The sequence below is a fragment of the Ziziphus jujuba genome, chromosome 5 (genome assembly GCF_031755915.1).
Source record: "Ziziphus jujuba cultivar Dongzao chromosome 5, ASM3175591v1".
Taxonomy (NCBI): domain Eukaryota; kingdom Viridiplantae; phylum Streptophyta; class Magnoliopsida; order Rosales; family Rhamnaceae; genus Ziziphus; species Ziziphus jujuba.
Genome location: NC_083383.1, coordinates 29013817 through 29033773, shown reverse-complemented (window position 1 = coordinate 29033773; position 19957 = coordinate 29013817). Strand labels below are relative to the sequence as shown.

The window sequence follows — 19957 nt, the reverse complement described above, 5'->3', positions numbered from 1 at the left end:
GTATAGATAAAAAATCTACTGCTTGTAAGTATCTTAGAACAATTTAGAATCTAGCTAGCTATATGTCAAATGTACATATCTAGAACATTATAAATGATTGTGATATGTGCTAAACCCTTTATAAAGGGGTTGAAGCTTTATTTGTAACACTAGGTTGGATTAAAATTTGAATGTTTAATAGTTTTTAATTAATTTAAAAAAGTTTGAATTAAAAAGTTGTTAAATTAATATTTTTAATTAATATTTTCCAATTCTTTTAGAAGGATTTAATCTTAAACTATTAATAGACATAAAAAAAGCAAAAACCATTACCATTCCTAATTAGATTCTAACTTCATCCTTGCAAATTTTTTTTTTTTTAATACACCGATCCCTATTGAAATGTCTTTAGCTATTTGCCGAAAATAAATTAATTTTAAAACTAATTAAAACATAAACAATTTATTTTGATTCTAGTTCATTATCATAAGATTAAATCATTCATGGATTTATATATTAACTAAAAGAAACACAAAAATAAAAAACGATCATAGAAAATATAAGTACAATCTTTAAAACTTATAATCACTATTTTACTTTCATTAAACAAAAGTTGTCACAAAATACTTGTGTCATAAATGAAACTATCTTAGCATCATTACTATCTTCCTAAGATAAATTGCAAGATTTAATAGAAACGTATTAGGTTATAATTAAATCAATTTTTTATTACATCTTGCAATATACAAAATAATAATGTTAGTGTTACTATTATAATATAGTCAAAATGTGCTATGAGTTCACAAAAGACTGATAATAATCTACTTATGAACTAATAGTAACCTATCATGTCAATATTAACAAAAAGATGGCTCCCATGATGACAAACTAAGCATTGTCATTAAGCTTGGCAAGCTGCTTCCTACTTCCTTCATCAAACTCTAAATATTTTCAACATTCAATGCTATTGGTTCTGCCTCACCTGCGCTTTTGGAAACCATTAGCTTTAGTTTCTTTGTTGCATTGTTTCTTGTAATAGGCTTTGAAACCAAATTAGCTAAGACTTTATCTTCATTGCTCATTTGTTCTATCTTAGCATCGTCAACATTTCTAGACATATCTGATTTTGAAAGTTCCAATATACATGCATCAGAACATTAAATAAAAATCCATGTAATTTCACTTAAGATATAATATATCAAACATGTTCATACCTCTCAATTCAATTATGTCCAATGATTTTCCACTTTGCTCTTCAACAATTTCTAAAACGTGACTAACTTCAGCATTGCTTGAAACATTTGTTAGTATTAATGTGTTGATTTCTTTTGAAATAGTATTATAAATAGAAAAAAATTGTGTATTTTCATCTTGTAATATCATGATATTCATGTTTAGATGCTTTAACTTGAATTAGAAGCTTATGACTACTGGATAATATAGCAATTTTTTCAATATCTTTAACAGTATCCTAAAAAAAAGATTCACAATTAGTACTCACATAAGCATTTGCTTGATTTATATATGTTTTTTCAAAGAAGAAGTTAAAACTGACAACTCATTTCCTCAAACAGATATGTAAAGAATTATATTACCCCATCAGAGTTATTCATCAACTCATATCCAGTGCAACCAAGAAATTTTTCAGCTTGATTTTCGAACAATGTAGCATTCAAAGATGAAGAATCATCTATCAAATCAACAATGATTCGGCACCTAAATAAAAGAAGAATTACCAATTAGAGGTGATAATTAATCATAAATTAAATAATATGAAATGCATTTAGCGTACAACATTTTCTTATACTATAACTGAATAAGGGATTTTACATTATACAAAATTGAATGTGATAAGAAAATATTAAGCTTCACACCAAATTGTTTCTATTAGATTATAGGACGTACCGTGCTAATATAGTCCTAAAGTATAAGATGACTTTGTTATAATATTACCAACCCAACATAGGTCACCAAGAGAACCTAACTATGTTTGTTAGGCTTAAAATGCTGAAGAACAAGGCCGTGAGTATAATCTTATTGAAAGAAAAATCATGCACATGAATCTAAGTAACCGTGAACCACCTTGGGAAACTAAAATACAAAGTTAACTAGTATGGCATGGTGTGCATGAAAAGAAAGACCAGAGGAAAACCAAAAAGAAGGATTTTACCATAGCAATGATAAGTCCCATCTACGAATAAAAACCAGTTAAGAAATTGACCGTTGGACAAAATCCAAAGGTAATGTTAGGAATCAAACCAAGAAATGTAAAATGAGAGCTTTAAAAGGAACACACTGGGTAAAGAAAGAGGTATGCTTTTTTGTCATTCTTTTACTAAGCTTAAATGTTAATTTTTTAGCTTGAAAGGGAATTTATTGCCCATGAGGCCTTGTTAGAAGGTTGGCTTGGCAGTCAAACTTAGATCATTGAAGTGGCATTGGGCGGAGAGAGCAGAGGTGAATATTGAGGCATTAACCTAATGGATTACAACAAAAGATAACGAGCAACAACTCTTTTTCAGGTTATCTATCCATATAGCTAATACCACTTTAAAGTACATTTTTTTCAATTTTAACCTTGGTTTGTTATCTACATTATGATTTCAAGATTGCATTCACAACTAATAAAGATCTATAAATCCATATCCAAAATCTTAAACACACGAAATTCTGTTTTCACGATAGAAAATGCATGGTAAAAAAATATATAAGAGAAACAAAAGATGGATAAAAAGATAAAATCACAACATATAAAAAAAAAAAAAGCAATTTTTTTTAAATATTCAACTACATAAATCTAGTAATCAAGCATGTAATACAAAAAATAAAAATAAAAAAAACAAAAAAACAAAAAAATAAAAAAACAAAATAAACAAAAACCTTTAATGACACCTTCATATATGTTTACAATATTTTTTTTTCCTTTTAATAATAGTTATACCATTATTCATGACAACTTATGTAGAGAAATTGTCAATATTATCTCTACCTACCAATAATAACATACTAACACAATAATTTCACAAACTAAAATTATGTAAATTTTTTTAAAAAACTTTAAAAAAGATATTTAGAAAAGAAACAAATATATATATATATATATATATATATATATATATATAAATACCTGAATTTGCCAAACTTGTTAACAAACAAAAGTGAGATCAAATGTAAGATGTAGCAGCAGTTAACACCAAAAAATAAATAAAAATTTACAAAGAAACATTAACAAAGCATATAATTATAAAAAAATAAAAAACTATACTTGCTATTTTTTTTTTAAATAAACTTCTAATATCCAACAAAAATTAAAGATAAAACAAGACAACAAATCAAATTTCTAAGGAATTTTATTTCTACAAAAGAGCCAAAATCTACACTTTTTGAGGTTGAAAAATTCAAATAATAACATATTCATATTATATGTAGCTTCTACATCCTTAGCATATAATCTTCTTCTGTTATTATAATATAAATATGAATAGTCACAGAATTTGATCATGTGTAACTATTCATAATATATGTTTCTTCATCCCTATCCTTTACAAAAAACATAACAATCTGAAAACCAAGAAAAATGATAGAATTCTAAAAATCCTCAATGATATTCAAAGCAGTCAGCAGTGTGATCCTACGATTCATTTACGTTATATCAAAACTACTCATAAATCCTGTACTTTCGATTTTCTTCATCTTTATTGAATCCCATTTGGCTTTGTAAGAAAAATATTAACATGAAGCAAAAACGCTTGACCTTCTTTATCTTTATCAACTAAGAAGATTAAAATGAAATTGAAACTACTTTGAATAATATAAATTGGACAAATTTATTTGTATTTGTCCTACCTACCTATATTTTGTTTTTTAATCATTTTTTTGTCTTCTAGTATGGCAAACATGGGCCTTCTGTGCGAGTTTGGAAATTAAAGAGAGAGGGAGGGATGGAAGGAGGGACTGAAACTGACATTTCGAAAAACAATGACAAATCTCACATTACATTACTCTCTCTCCTACTTTCTCTCACTCTTTCTTTGCTTTTCTATCTCTCTCTCTCTCTCTCTCTCTCTCTCTCTCTCTATGTCCAACTGCACAAAGTCTCTTAATAATGCATATTCACAGATAGGTGGTGAATCGGTACAAACCTGCTTTTTTGTATAGAAAGAGAACCTGATGCCCTTTTTGATGTGTGAGTGGATAGTACTATTTTTTCTCTCCAAACTCTTTCTTTCTCTCTCTTTCTCTCTCTCTCTCTCTCTCTCTCTCTCTCTCTCTCTTCATCTTTCTTCTCTTTTATTACTCTTTCAAAAACTCCATTTTTTCCCATTTCTTTGTCCAACCCATCTCTGTAAAATTTTGGAAAAATAAACAAAAGCAAGCTTTAAGCTTAGCACCAAGGTCAGACCACGCAGAAAGACCCAAAAAAAAAAAAATCAAAGATCTTAGAAAGAGCAGAGGCAGATCAAATAAAAAATATATCATAGATTGGAAACAAAAATACAAAAACGTACAAAACAAAATACAAAAAAATGGTGAAAAAACAAGAAAAGAAATCCAAAGCAAGATTGCATGCTTCTACATAATCATAAAAAATAATGTTAAAAATTGCTCAAAAACCATCCACCCTTCACCTCAAATTTTGAGGAGGAAGGAAGAATAAATAAGGAAAAGAAAGAAAAAATAAAATAAAATATATACTCACCAGATAACCTAGATGATCTTGAAGCAGATTCTAGAGTTCTTTTTCTTTTCTTCCTTCTTTTTTTCTTTTTTCTTTTCTTTTGGGGTGAATCCAAACTTCAATGGAAGAAGGAAAGAAGAATCTATAGGCAAGGAAAGATAACTTCCCGTACAAAAGTTAGTAAATACTTGAAAAGACGTCAATAACCATCAAATTCCTCCAAATTTCTAAAAGAAATGCCTAAATATAAAGAAATAAAATGATCTCTGAAGTGTATTTATGGACATGCAAACTGAAAGCGCAAAAGAAAGAAAAACGCTGAGAAGATGGTCGTTTTTTAACCATTATGAATAGTAAAACATGACCAAATCCTTCGGCTCTTCTCATTTATATTATAGACTAAGGATATACAATACATTCAAGAATTCTACTACTAATATAAGTATTTACACTCTCTCAAACTCCTCCACTTTACTGATTGTCTCATGGCCAGACTTTATAATACCTAGTTCATACTATACTAATTGTTTCAAGGACAGACTTTATAATACCTAGTTGTGAGAAAGCAAAAATATTCATTAACAAAAAATATTAGCTTGCTATAGCTCCTGCATCCTCCATCCAATTTCCAAAATTCGTAACTAAAAGAAATAAATAAATAAAATAACAAAAAAAAAACAATACAAAACAGAATATAATATAATACCTTGGACCCAGTTTGGGTTTGGATTAGCACCCATCCCTAACCATGTCCTCAAGCACCTTCTAGATCTCTTTCAGAGAAGAAGTAATGCCAAGTTGAGTCTGAATTAACTTTTGAAAATCTCTCGTAGTGTATCCAACTTCTCACAGCAAGGCAATGAATGCCCTCGTAATAGTAGCGTTCTAGACCGAAAAGAGCAAGGAATTCAAAAACAAATAATAATGTAAAATACAAACTCACTTTTTTCTATCTTACTTATTTTTCTAATAAAATCTCATCTTCCAAAAATACATGCTGACATATTTAAAAAATTAACCCCAAAAAAAAAAAAATCTCATCTTCCAAAGATCTTACTTATTTTTTCTAATATTATCTCATCTTCCAAAAATACAAGCTGACATATTTCAAAATTACACTAAATTATTTGTAAAACTAAAACTTAGGATACTACATTAACTGCATTATAACCATATAGCCATTATAATCATTAAGATGATTGTGGCTATTTTCAATTTGGAGTTGTATTATATGGATGTTAGAATTGCTTTGTTAAATAAAATTTTATATTTAAATGTGTATATATATGGTCCGACCAGTTGATTTCCGAGCAGTGGGGAATGAAAATTTATTTTGTAAGCTTAAAATATTAATTTATGGTCTTAAGTAAGTCTTGTGGTTGTAGTATCTCATTTCTTTTTTATGGAGTTGTCATCTATAATGGTTTTAAGGAGAATGTTGTTGATTTGTGCATATGTTTGAGAGTCAGTGGGAGCAATATAATACTTACAGTATTGTATGTTGAAAGCATATTGTTAGCTTTTATTAATACTAACCTATTAATTAAGGCAAAATATTGTTATGTAGTTGTTTTGATTAGAAGGATCTTAAAGTAGTTTCATTGGTACTAGAAATAAAGATTCTTTGAGACAATGTTAATTGTGTATTGTAATTGTTTTAGTTAGAGTCTATGTTGATAAGACTGTGTTGAGTTTTAATATGCACAATATTCTCCTAATATGGTTTCGGTGATATTAGTATAAGCTTTTTAAGGATTTGTATCCTAAGAATGAGAGAATGATAAAAATGACAAATGATAATAGTCCATTATTCTTTTGTATTAAGCAATTTGTTGTTTACTCAAGATTGCACACCATTGGATATTATTTATGTTCTGGGTGTGTTCTAGTAAATGCTTGAGTAGTTTTGGCTATGTGTACTATGAAACAACCATTTTTGTTTTAAAGTTAGGACGTCACTACTTTGATGTAGTTGGATTTTATGAGCTGATTATAATGGCTATATATATATATATATATATTTAAACATTTAACATTGGAAATATTATTTATCATGGCAGTAGAAGCTATTTTATGAATTAGTGTTAGACAAACATTTGTAGAGGCAGGATATATAGCATGTTTTGATACTATGATATATGTTTTTGGGTGCACTTTTGTAATATGACCAATAGTGTCATTTAGTGGTAATTCCGTAACTGTATCATTTAGTCACCTCATATTGTAAAGTTCCCCTCATCCATGCAAAAAACCAACCATAATTGATACTTATATTTAGGTTTATTCTACATTAGGATACTGTTTCAATAGAGAGTTTACAAGGATATTGTTCAAATATATACATTACAATGAAACAAACTTCTTAGTGAAAACCCTATTCTACCATTAATCAGCATTTAGAAATCTTAATTTGTAATTCCTTAATTTCCTTTTATATGTGATGTCAATACAATATGCACTTATATGCAGACTATATATTAACCTATCATACTTTAGATTTTAAAAATGGTTTTCACCACAAGCATTTACTTGTAGAGTATCGTTGAGTCCTACTTAAAAAAACATTGATCTCATATTTAGTTTCTTTCTGAAGGTTTAGGTGACAATGTTTCATACCATTAAATAAGGCTTTTATCCAGGCTTATCCCATGTTAATAAGTCTAAATATTGATTTACTTGCTATTTATAGCATCTGTCCCTTTATTGTAATTAATCTGGCAAACATACCTTTGACAAGAATATAAAAAAATAATATGCCATTTGCATATAAGCCTACTAATAGCGACTAACAAGTACCTAAATAATTGATCATGCTGGAATTCTAATATCACTTTGTTATTCTTTTATTGCTTGATAAGATTTGGTTGTATGCCACAGTAAGACCTTTTCTTCTTTTTCTACTATTCAATTTCTCTTTCTCTCCCTACTATCTTTTACTTTGTTTCTCACTATACAAAAGATGGGTGTTTACCACTTGCCCAAATAGAACTTCATATCATTTGGTATCAGAGCCCTGGACACAAGGGGGAAATCTAATGCTGAATTTCGTATTGAGGTTCAAGAGCTCCACATCTTGACAGAGCTATAAGTCTTGTGAGTTTAACAATCCCAACTGCGAGAAGAGTAGGAGATTAACCCATTCTCCGAAGGAGAGACTTCTCTCCATCCTCACATTTCAAAGGGTGAGATAGGGTCAGTCATACATCAATTGGACGAAAAGCAGACCAAACTTAAGCTTTCCTTTCCACAGTTTGATGGAGATGATTTTAATGGATGGATATACAAATATGAGCAATATTTGGAATTTAAAGAAGTGGAGCCTGCTCAACAGTACAGTTGGCTTTCTTTCACTTGGAAAGCATCGCTCTTTAATGGCGCCAATGGTTAAGCAAGTTTAAGGGTCCCCTTACATGGCCAGAGTTTATGCGAGCGATGTTGCAGCAATTTGGACAAATGGAATATGAGGATCCCTCAAAAGCGCTTACTAGATTGAAGCAAAATTCTTCAGTTGAATCCTACTAAACTGAGTTTGAAAAACTCTCATAGCAAATTGACGGTTTGTTGAAACCTTATTTGGTAGGCTATTGCATAGCAGGATTGCGAGATGACATCCATTTGGATGTAAAGATCAAACAACCTCGGACTTTGACAAATGCCATTGGGATAACTTGGTTGGTTAAAGAGCGAAATCGAATGCAGAAAAGGGGATCTATAATGGTCCATTGACAGCAAGAACTTACGCAAAATCTTAGAGCATCAAAGGACATGGCAGTTAGACTTTTGGGCCCACCACCTACTGGACGGGTTGAACCTACCAACGAGATGCATGCTTAACTAAATTTTAAACAGCTCATTAGTCAAGAGGCTAAAGATCGACGGGCTAAAGGCTTATGCTTCAATTGTGATGAAAAGTATGTTCTTGGACATAGATGTGAACAACCTCAATTTTTTATGCTGAATGAATTAAGTACCAAAGAAGAGGAGCAAGAAGGCCACAAGAATTAATCTACACTACCGGAGGAACCATCCATTCCAAATATTTCATTTCATGCAATGATGGGATCTAACAATTTTAGACACTAGAATCATTCAGAGAGCAAATTATCATTCTAGGAAAGAAGTGTTGGTTAAATGGGCAGGTACTACCAATATGGATGCAACTTGGAAGAATGAAAGATGGTTTTCTCATATATAATTTGCTTTCATTCTTGAAGGCAAGGATGATTCCAGGAAGGGGGGATTGATGGGGACCTCACATGGATAGCACATTCCCATTCAACCTAAGAAAGGACTGTAGCAACTCATGCAGAGATGTGTTAACCAATGTGTATCAGCCAGGGATGTGAGAACCAACGTGCAATAGCCATGCATGGAAATTGCCTATGCATGAGATCGTGTTATTGCCAGTTATTGTATGAGTTTTTTTTATGTATGTCTATGGGAGTTATGATTAGTAGAAAACTAAGCCTCGTTCTTGTAATATGTATATATACGTAGCATATGGGCGTAAAGAGGATAGGATGAATGAAAGTTAATTTTCCCACCTTATTGCTTTTCAACTTCTATTCTTTTCCTCTCAAACTCTCTCTCTCTACTTAATTTTGCTCTGTTTCTCACTATCCAAAATAGGGCTATTTACCACTTGCCCAAACAGAGGCCCACATCATTAGATGGGCTGAAAGTGCAGCAGCAGCAGCGCAAAAAATACTCAAAGTTTGCAAATGAACATTATATCAACAATGCAAAAGCAGATAAATTTATACAAGCAGTATGTAACAAGTTCTTAACGAAAACTAAGCTTGAGATGAGACTTCATATCTAGGCCAAGAACTTTCTTTTAGCAGCAAGAAGAAATGCAGAACATTAATTAAAAACCAAAACCCAGAAAATAAACAGGATAATTACATTGTAAACAAATTAAACAACAACTAGATAATGAAACACAACAGAAGAGCATATCTTCCCTTTCAAAGAGCAAGATTAAAAATTTTTACAAGGAATGATGTAAGACAATCAAAGCGATGATTCTAATTACGGCACTAAACTCACACATAAAATCAACAAAGTACTAAAGACCTTGTGATAGGTTATTAATTTTCATTAACTGTGCGGTGGAAACAACAAGTAAACTGCATGTGCAGCAAGACAATGGAAAATAAACCATATCCAAGTTCTTCATAATTTTAAGCAAATATGCTAACCTCATATATACACAAGAAGCAAATTTTAGGTAAATATACTAAACCGGAAATCGATTATTGTTTCATTTCCTATCTTCTCAAGACTTCATTACTTGTGCTAATTCAACACCAATTGTTGCAGAAGGACCCCCAACATACAATCAAGAAGCACAAGCAAAAGCAAAAAAACCAAATCATAGTAAAGGTACAACTTTTTTACAAGTTTGCAAAAGAAATCATATTGACCTCCATTCTTCTCTTCCATTTTTGTCAAATGGATGAAATAGAGATATCTCTTGAGCATGCACTAGCTATAAGTCATAAGCAATCTCACCAGAAATAGAGTTAATCTATTAATTAATTAATTTAGCTAAAATGTTCATGCAATCTTCCTAGTAAAATTAGGGAAAAACAAGACAGTCCAAGTCTTCATCGAAAGTTCACTGATAGTTCCCAAACACCATAATTCACTGATGGCTCATAATGGAAAATTAAAAAAAAAAATGAAAAAACTAAACCAAAAGTTCCAAATTTGACCAATAGTTCATAAACACCATCCAAGTTTTCATCGAAACAGACGAGGCATACAGATTTGATTCCGAACTTTAATCAATTTTGCAGCCCGATAAAAGCATCACCGATAGTCATACATATTTGACTTTTTCAAAGAAATTAAACTAAATCATCTCATGAATTTCTCACTCAATGCATTTCTGCATATGCATTTCAAATTGATGGACGTCAAAGCCATTGAAATTTTGAAGAGCCACCTTATTCTTCGCAACAACAACCCTAACTTCTCAGCAATGGCAATGGCGGTCCCTTTTCAACTTTGGGAAAGAAGAAAAATATACCTCTAAGCAATGACGGTCTCTTCTCAGCAACGCAGGAAAAAAAAAAAGAATATATATATATACAGTCCGTCTATGGTGCGGACGGTCCTCATGCGGACCACAGTATTGGTGATGGTTTTTTATAGTATTGGTGACGATTTTTTAAGAAACCGTCGTTAATACTATGAAAAACCGTCACTAATACTCTGGTCCTCATGCGAACCGTCCTCACCATAGAATTTCCGTATATATATATATATATAGATAGACATGTATATAACTTTGGGGACAAGTTTCACGCTAAATATTAAATTTACCACTAAATAAGCAATTTTTTTTTAATTACAAACACTAAATATGCATTTACAATATAGCCCTTATACAGGACCCTTTATTTATTGTGAAAATGTTTATTAACTTTAATTATAGGAATTATTATGTCCATTTACAACTGTCTCTTGTAATTAATTGTAATTAAGGTTGAAAATATACTTTTAGCAACATCTATTTAATGCCGCTTGTAAATAATTTTATGATAGTGTTGTAAAAAACTTAGCTTTGTTGTAGTTATAGCTATTTATATTATATTTGTTGGATTTTCAAAAATAGTATGTTGGAATTGCTTTTGCTGATTTGGTTATCTGATCTAAAGAAATTATGTTATGTGGCATGTTTCTTTCTGCCTTTTGATGTGTTATGTATGGTTAAGCCAGCAAGTGATAAGTGTAGTGGTCAGCGATATGATGCAGTTGAGGTAGTGCTATTCACTCTTTCCTTTCTTCTTTCAATTTTTATAATTGTTTTTCATAATTAGTTCCCTGTTTGTGGAGCGCTTAGTGTATTTACTTCATCATCTTTGCTAAGTTTGACAATCTATCATAATAATTTTGGTTTCATTATAGTTATGAGGGTGCTTTTACTGCTGATAATTTTGGTTGATTAATTATTCAAACAAAAAATACCACTTCTCAAGTGTTAAAATAGCATTTGAAAGAAAATGCATAACAACTAGTTAATGACTAATCTGGTGGACCAATCTATCATTTTAATAGACTAAAAACAACCACGTTATCTTCATATATATATATATATATATATATATATATATATATATATATATATATATATATATATGTATTTATTTATTATTATTATTTTTGGGCTGAATAAAAGGTTTTATTAACCAAAACAGAAGGCACAAACACCAAATTAGGAGTTGATTGCTGATCACGCTCCTTCAATACAAGTTCAAAAAAGGATCTATGAAGGAAATCAGGGCTCACTACACCATCTACAGAATTACCAAAATTACGTAAAATGAGCCAAACAGTTAAGCTTTTCTAGAGTTCCGAGACTGAGCAAGATTATAAAGCTAAAAACTATTAGAAAGAAAACCTTCGGTTTTGCAATGAGGTTATCTTCATTTGTCTAGTCTCATGTGGCTTTATTTCTAAATGGATGGATTTTCCTTTTTTTTTTTTTTTTTTTTGTTTTAGGTGATTTCTACTTCTAAATGGGTTGAAGAATGAGAATGAATTAATGAATTATAATTTTCATATATATATATATATATATATATTTTTTGTTAAGCTAGAAACTTTTATTTAAGAAAATAAGCATTTGATGAAAAAGGGGTTTTATGGTCCATCATGGACTTGTTAGGCCCATCAGCATCCATGATTCAACTAGAGCCCTATAAAACCAATTTTATTGGCAGTACTTTTTTGTTGGTAACAATTTTTTTGACTTTTTGTTTGTCCCCAAAACCAAAAGGTTTGAAAAATAAAAATAAAAAAGAGTGTCATGATGGATCAATGGACCTCAGGAACCACTGACTTTCATTCGCTCACACATTGCTCAAAAGTCTTGGAAACTTACGAGTCCCTTTACTTACGTCCCATTTATTTTGGTGGTTTTTTCCCTTTCAATGATACTTTGATTGGAGACATCAGAATTATTATTACATAAACTTATATTAGTAAGATGGTAATATATATATATATATATATTTACTGTAATATTTTTTTAAAAAAATTATTTGATATTTGTAAAATTCATAATATATATTTTTTAAAAAATTTAATAAAAATAAAATTTAGAAGTTGAACATAAACATTAAAGAAAACAAGAAAAGGGGAAAAATAGGGCAAAGAAAGGGTAAACAGAGAGGCCGGACAGACAACATGCGAGTCACTCGATCTATTACGCAATCCTCAATTTCTCCGTAAAAACTCCCTCTTCGACCTCCAAACCTTGTGCAATTTCTAAATCCACTTTCTCTCTTTCTCTCTCTCTCTCTCTTTCTCTCAGGCAAGGCAAGTGCTCACTCTCTTTCTTTCTCTTTATGGTTTCTGATTATTGATCTTTGCTTGCCGCTTGGAATTGAATGTGGAGGAGTTTATTAGGTGGCCCAGAAATAGCGAAGGGGATTTTTCTTTGTTTTTTTTTTTTTCTTTTTTTTTTTTTTAAGCTGCTAGCTGCGAATCCGTCACTGGGTGTTGGTTGCTTTAACTTCTCTGTTTCTCGGCATCCAAACGGGTTTCTTTAGGGTTTTTTTACTTGCTCATGATTTTTCTAATTTGCTCAGCAATATATATATATATATATATATATTTCTTTCTCTCTTTTTTATTTTTTGGTTAAACGAATACTCGTTCTTTCTGGGTATTGGAAATTTTGTTATGATTTCCTTATTTCTTGTGTTTTGGGTGTTTGTTTCGCTTATTGTAGATGCAATTTGTGAATTCTGTGTGTTTTTGTTGGAAAAGAAAATGATTGTGCATTCTTTGTTCTTTCTTAAATACTGTTCCTTTTTAAGCTCTCTGGTTATTCTGTTACTTACATTCGAAACCATTTTATTTTCTGGGTGTGGTTTTTTCTTCTTTTTTTTTTTTTTCTTTTTTAGTTTCTTTTTTCGTTTGAAATGGGGCAATTTTGCTGATTTTGAATTTCCAATGTGCATTGGATGCATGTAAACTCGAGTAAATGAGTGTCTCTAGCTGTGTTCTTAGTGTGAGACTGTGGTGTTAATGTTGCGCGTGGATGCTAAATTTGGGACTGTGGTTGTTACAGCGTGCTTCACAATGACAGAACCTTCCAAAGTCATTCACGTCCGGAACGTTGGACATGAAATATCAGAAGTATGTTATCTCTCTTTCTTACTGTTTCTCTTTTCTTTTAAGCGTAAATATGAAGTTTTTTTATACGTTGTGATAAGGTACACTCAAATTTTTGGCTTATTGGAATTTGAAAACTTCTTTTTGAATTTCAAATTTCTTTTTATACCGGTTAGTTTTGATGCTTACTTTGAAATAGGATGAGAGGAAATTATGTGTAAGTGGAACAAAATTTATCGAGGTATGGAATAGATATGACGGTAATGAAAGCAATAAGTTTTTCCAGTTAGATTGATTTATGATTTGCATGTTGATAGAGATACGTTGACTAGTATTTCATTTATCAACAATTGGTAGAAATGAGATAATTTTTTGCTAAAAGGATTAGGAGTTATTTCTTCATATATAGAACTTAAAAACAACAGATCTTCCTGTCTTCATTTGACTTCTTTTATTGAGATGAGTTGACCTGTGCCTTGCTGGCAATGGTGGTATTGTCGTATTTACTATTTAGCATGTAATTAGGATGAAACACTGATACTTATACTAGACACATAGTACACATTTCTAGAGTGTTTTTAGGAATGCCTTTGTGTTACAAGGAAGCTGAGTTCAAAGTTCCTATAAAAAATGAAACAAAACTTTGTATGTTCTGGAATGGTAGCCACTTCTTAGTCACTTTTCCGAACTTTGTACACCCGACATTTTTTGTATTGCTTGTATATGTGCAAGCATTCAAAATGCTGAGTGGTAGATGGAAAATGGAAATACTGACTTATATTATTTGATTAGGCATTAGTATGGGCAACAGATTGTAATATAAGGGGGTGGCATAGCTATGTTTCATAAGATTGGTAAGTCCACTTGTATACTAATCAAAGTTGTTAGGTAATAATCATGGACATTATAGCAAGGAGGCATATACTTGTCAAACGTAAAGAAGAATTAATGATACAAGTAATGTTGAATAATTTAGTATATGTTGTCCAAGAGAAGGTACCTACTTTCAAAGGAGTTCCATCTTGGGGTTTTTGACCAGTTAAATGTTTTTCAATTCTGATACGTCCTTTGTTATACCAGAATGATTTGCTTCAGCTATTTCAGCCATTTGGAGTCATCACTAAGCTTGTGATGCTTCGTGCAAAGAATCAGGTATTTATACATAATTTATGGTAGGGACAGCTGTTTACATTTAGAGTTGAACTGAGATTTAATCTATTGTCTACGTGCAGGCTCTTATACAAATGCAAGATGTTCCTTCTGCAGTCAATGCACTGCAATTTTATGCAAATGTCCAACCGGCCATAAGGTAAAAAGATATTACATACTCTTCAAATGGATTTCTCTATGTAAATTTAATCTGAAAATTGCATAGCAATGGCAATATATTTTTTTTCCCTCCTCCATTTTGACATTTGATATGCCATATGAATTCTGGTTCTCTTTTTATTATTGCCCAGGGGAAGGAATGTTTATGTCCAGTTCTCATCACATCAGGAATTAACAACAATGGATCAAAATGCTCAAGGACGAGGAGATGAGGTTGGCTTCTTCGAGGCCTATATTTTAGCATTAAAATGCTGTTAGATCTTTTTTATTAAAGTGTGGAATGGAGCAGAAAAAGAGAGTTAATTTTTTGAGGTTGCATCTATTTGTTGGTTATTAGTAGATACATATTGACCATAATTATTGACATCCGGCTACTTAGTTGTAGAAGGTTGATTGGTGAATTGTAATTTTTCAAGTTAGGTTATATCTTAAATTACTTTTTTGGGTGTAGGAAATTGATGTTTGACCTGGTAGTTGAAGTAGCATGTATTATGAAGCAAAGGGTAAACCATAGAAATATCCTTTATAGTTTAAAAATTTTGCACATACCAATTCAGTGTCTAATAATTGCATGTACTGCCCTTTGGATTATAAATTTGTTATAGCAGTTAACCATTTCAGCTAATGGAGGCTAATAAGAGTTAAATTTTATAGTTGAAAGGACATTAATGTCCCCACTTGCTTAAATTATGTGTTTGGTTAAATGACATCTTCGTACCCTCTTTTCTCCTCAACCCCATTCTTTCATTTTCTCTTCAACCTATTCTTCTCCGTACCTGTCTTAGTTATGTGAATTGAAGGACTTCGATCTGGTCATGTTGAATTCTTTAAGTATTTCCAAATTCTAAAAATTATTCTATCTATATTGTCCATTACAATTATGATATTTATTGCTTTTTACCAAATACTTCTAAACAAGGGATTTTTGTGTTGTATTGTTAATTTTATGGTTAGGTGATGGTGTTATTTTTTAATGAGGGTTGGGGCATATTAATATGACAGGACTGAAAATATAACCATTATGCTACTTACCCATAAAATTCTAACCCTTTCTGAATTTCTTTCTAGAAACCTATTTTCTCACCTCAGCCTTTTATTTTTATCTTCTTCACGCTTATGCTTTCTGTATTTCATGTGATAAATAGTTATTTAATATTTAGTTTTTCCTTCTTCTGTCTTTGTTCTTCTATTTATTCTCTTCTCTCTCCTGTCTCTTTGCTGGTCTGCTGTCGGGGACTGTTTGGATGCTCAGCCAAATCGAATTCTCTTAGTTACAATTCATCATATGCTATATCCTATAACAGTGGAGGTGCTGCATCAAGTGTTTTTTCCTCATGGATTTGTGGAGAAGATTGTCACATTTCAGAAGTCAGCTGGTCAGCTTCTTCAAGTTTTCTTTCTCTATCTCTCTTCTCTGTCTGCCTCTTTGGTTTTGAGCGGCACTTGGTCTATAGTTTGATGCATTATTGTGTTTGTCTTATGTTGGAAAGTTCCTTTTTTTCTTTTTGCTTTTTTTTTAACCATTTTATCTGGGCTAGTTCTTTTAGTCCTATACAACTGTAATTCAGAGGTTTAGATTCTATTCGTACTATGCTGTGGGAGTTTAACTATATGCATGCCTAAAGTGTTAAGAAGAACCTGTGCTCTCTTTAATAGAAATAACATGCAATTTTTATTTTGTTAATGTGTTTCCCACTTTCTTTCGCGGAACAATTTAGGTTTTCAGGCCCTCATTCAGTATCAATCACGCCAAAGTGCAGTTGCAGCTAGAACTACATTGCAGGTGTCAATAAATTTTATATTCAAACTTGAGGTTTTGTTTGCATCTACAACTGATTTTCTTAAAGTTTATAAAAATGCTTTAATGCTTTGATACTTTGTAGGGTCGTAATATTTATGATGGCTGCTGCCAATTAGACATTCAGTTCTCCAAGTAGGTTTCAAAGCTTGTGCCAGTTTCATATAATTTATTATTGCGAAGATAATAAGCTTTCCTTTTGATTATTTTCTATGATATAATTCATTCTCAATTTTATGTTTAAAATCCAGTCTCGATGAGTTACAAGTGAACTACAATAATGAGCGTTCCAGGTGGGTTAGTTTCCTAAATGGCTTTCAATTTAATTTTCTTCTATACGTTTTGTTGTTTAATTTATTTCTTATTTGCTCTTTGTCTAGGGATTTCACAAATCCTAATCTGCCTTCTGAACAGAAAGGAAGATCCTCGCAGGTCTTTTCCATTCTCTTTTGCTATTTATTTTGAATTATTTATGATATTATGTCTCAAGTTGTTATTTATTTTGAATTATTTATGACATTATGTCTCAAGTTGTTCTTTGCCTTTTAATCTATAATTTCCTCTGTTCCTTTGTGCTACAGTCTGGGTATGGTGATGCAGGAGGTATGTATGGGCTTCAAGCTACTGGTGCCAGGGGAGGTGATTTATTTATTCGTTGCATATGTTTTAGATCTTTGTTAATTTCAATTTATGCTTCATACTCATCTGTTGATGTGAATCTTTCTTTTCTTGTGTTCCAGTTGCGTTTCCACAGGTGGGTATTGCTCAGCTATGTTAAATTTGTTTGCAACAAGAGTTCAAGCTGAGGATTTTATCTTATCCATGCACAATATGGGAAAACTTGACTATCGACAGGCTCATCTTGCTCCTTGCTACTTTTTTGTCTTTTTCTAATTGTGATATTGTTTAACTGTTCCCAATATTCTTGGAGTCATGCCTTGTTCATCTGTTACCTGATATTTGGCTCATTTTCCAATATATATTGGTATAACTTTTTACTATATTTATCGGTTGTCTTGGGATGAGCTTGTTGTATCATTTGTTTCCCTTTTTTGTTGGTTTGTGTATGTTGTAATGTGGCCTAGTGGCTGTACTGATAATAACTGTAGTTTAGAGCATAGGGTATGGTCTTCAAGATAGCCACTTCATAAGATTATTGGATGGCTGGTCCTCATAACAAGATTATTCCAGCTTCTCTAACTTTAAGAGATTCTCATTACTGATTTTGTCACCTCAAATGATTCATATAAGTTAATGTAATTCCTCGCTGTTTCTTTTTACTGAACTAGATGGCTAATGCGGCTGCAATTGCGGCTGCCTTTGGTGGAGGTTTGCCGCCTGGTATAAGTGGGACAAATGACAGGTGTACAGTCCTTGTCTCCAATCTAAATCCTGATGTAAGTAATTATACTATTCTTCTTCTAAGTTTGAGTCTAGTTCCTTCTTAACATGCTTGACACATTATCTTTTATTCCAGAGAATAGATGAGGATAAGCTTTTTAACCTGTTCTCCATCTATGGAAATATTGTGAGGATTAAACTTCTCCGTAATAAACCAGATCATGCACTTGTTCAGATGGGTGATGGCTTCCAAGCTGAATTGGCAGTACACTTTTTGAAGGTTGGTTTGTGAAAGATAATCATGTGTTTCTTATAATATAGTAACTATCTATCTTTTGATTTTGCTGATAGTTATCAGATTGTCTTTGAAATATGATGGTGTCAATTTTTTCAATCTAGCTAAAGAACAAAGCTAAAAGAGTTCTCTACTGTTTTGTTGTTCGGGTTTCTTAATTGATAATATTTTGTGTGATAGCTCCACAGGACCACAAGATGTAGAGGCTTACTGCTTTTGGCTTGTTTCCCATTTTTCTTATAAAACTTCAACATGGCTCAAGTGCCTTATTGAGCCTTGGCCAAAAGAAATATAGGCCTTATAATGATTATATCAACCTAAGAAATCTTATAATGTCTTTGAGAATGTTGATGGAGGTAGTTCTTTTGTTTTGTTTTATACAGTCCAAGTTCTTGATATCTATAATAGAGCTAGTGGTAGACAAGTCAGGAAGTGACCCACTTAATTGCTCCTTAACTATAATATCCTCCCATTATAATTTTCTGAGAATCCTAAGTATGAAACTGAAAATATTTCTAACAACCTTGTGCTTCTACTGGGTAAAATACATTACTTGTGTAATTTCAGTCATTATTTTCTAGTAAATATAACAGAACTTTTTAAATGAAATAGGACTTCATAGAACAGATCTCTTTGATTTCAATTTCTGATACAGGTTGACCTTGGTTTCTTATGTAGTGTTGAGTACTGTTTATGTGGGAACCTGATGCTAATTTATTTATTTGTTATTTACTTTGTTTATTATTTTCAAATTTGTAAAGGGTGCAATGCTGTTTGGGAAGAGATTGGAGGTTAACTTCTCAAAGCATCCAAACATAACTCAAGGTGCTGACACGCACGAGTACATGAACTCAAATCTCAACCGTTTTAACCGCAATGCAGCGAAGAACTACAGGTACTGCTGTTCTCCAACAAAGATGATTCACCTATCCTCTCTTCCCCAAGATGTCACAGAAGAGGAGATTGTTACGCACCTAGAGGAACATGGCACCATTGTGAACACCAAGCTCTTTGAGATGACCGGAAAGAAGCAGGCCTTAGTTCTGTTTGAAACTGAGGAGCAAGCTACTGAAGCCCTTGTCTGCAAGCATGCTAGCTCGGTTGGTGGGTCAATAATCCGGATTTCCTTTTCCCAATTGCAGGCGATATAAGAACCTTGTATATGGGGGAAAAGAAAAAAGAGAAAAAAGGAAAAAAAAAAAAAAAAAAAAAAAAAAAAAAACACAAGCAGGGATTCTTAAGCATAATAGGGCTAAGGACTGACTGAAAAGAACTATTTATTTGGAGCTGACGGTCTTCTGTGCTGTCTCATTTCCTTGTAATGGTGGTTTCGATTGCAATTGTATTGGCGGGATCCGCTAACTAACTTTTTTTGTTTTTTTAATCTTCCTTTTCCTTTTTCCTTTTT

The 19957-nt window shown here is 31.8% G+C and overlaps 1 protein-coding gene and 1 long non-coding RNA gene across 4 annotated transcripts; one reads left to right on the top strand and one right to left on the bottom strand.

The window, feature by feature from the left end:
- Positions 1 to 616: 616 nt before the first annotated feature.
- Positions 617 to 4983, bottom strand: LOC125423054 (uncharacterized). Of its 2 annotated transcripts, none has more exons than XR_009639102.1 (3): positions 4679 to 4967; positions 1575 to 1695; positions 617 to 961 (listed from the first exon to the last, which is right to left on the bottom strand). It is a non-coding gene; the product is annotated as an uncharacterized LOC125423054 (long non-coding RNA). The 2 variants fall into 2 exon arrangements; XR_007241619.2 differs by having other exon boundaries at positions 944 to 1099; positions 1194 to 1695; positions 4679 to 4983.
- Positions 4984 to 12784: 7801 nt separating this feature from the next.
- LOC107409221 (polypyrimidine tract-binding protein homolog 3) lies at positions 12785 to 19776 on the top strand. 2 transcript variants are annotated; one of them, XM_048475555.2, is made up of 15 exons: positions 12785 to 12985; positions 13743 to 13810; positions 14867 to 14938; positions 15019 to 15095; positions 15247 to 15328; positions 16368 to 16491; positions 16834 to 16898; positions 16999 to 17048; positions 17165 to 17206; positions 17294 to 17345; positions 17495 to 17516; positions 17654 to 17667; positions 18203 to 18310; positions 18391 to 18534; positions 19311 to 19776. In XM_048475555.2, exons 2-15 carry the CDS (start codon positions 13754 to 13756, stop codon positions 19698 to 19700), a joined length of 1299 nt encoding a protein of 432 aa, XP_048331512.1. In that variant the 5' UTR covers positions 12785 to 12985; positions 13743 to 13753; the 3' UTR covers positions 19701 to 19776. The 2 variants fall into 2 exon arrangements, with proteins under 2 accessions (XP_048331512.1, XP_048331511.1); XM_048475554.2 differs by having other exon boundaries at positions 17495 to 17552.
- Positions 19777 to 19957: the final 181 nt, after the last annotated feature.

What these genes read in the sequence shown, in the direction of transcription:
- LOC107409221 (XM_048475554.2), top strand. Translation starts at nt 13,754, where the DNA reads ATGACAGAACCTTCCAAAGTCATTCACGTCCGGAACGTTGGACATGAA. An exon ending in CTCAAGGACGAGGAGATGAG is followed by an intron (nt 15,329 to 16,367) that starts GTTGGCTTCTTC and finishes TTGGATGCTCAG; the next exon opens with CCAAATCGAATTCTCTTAGT. An exon ending in TTAGACATTCAGTTCTCCAA is followed by an intron (nt 17,049 to 17,164) that starts GTAGGTTTCAAA and finishes TTTAAAATCCAG; the next exon opens with TCTCGATGAGTTACAAGTGA.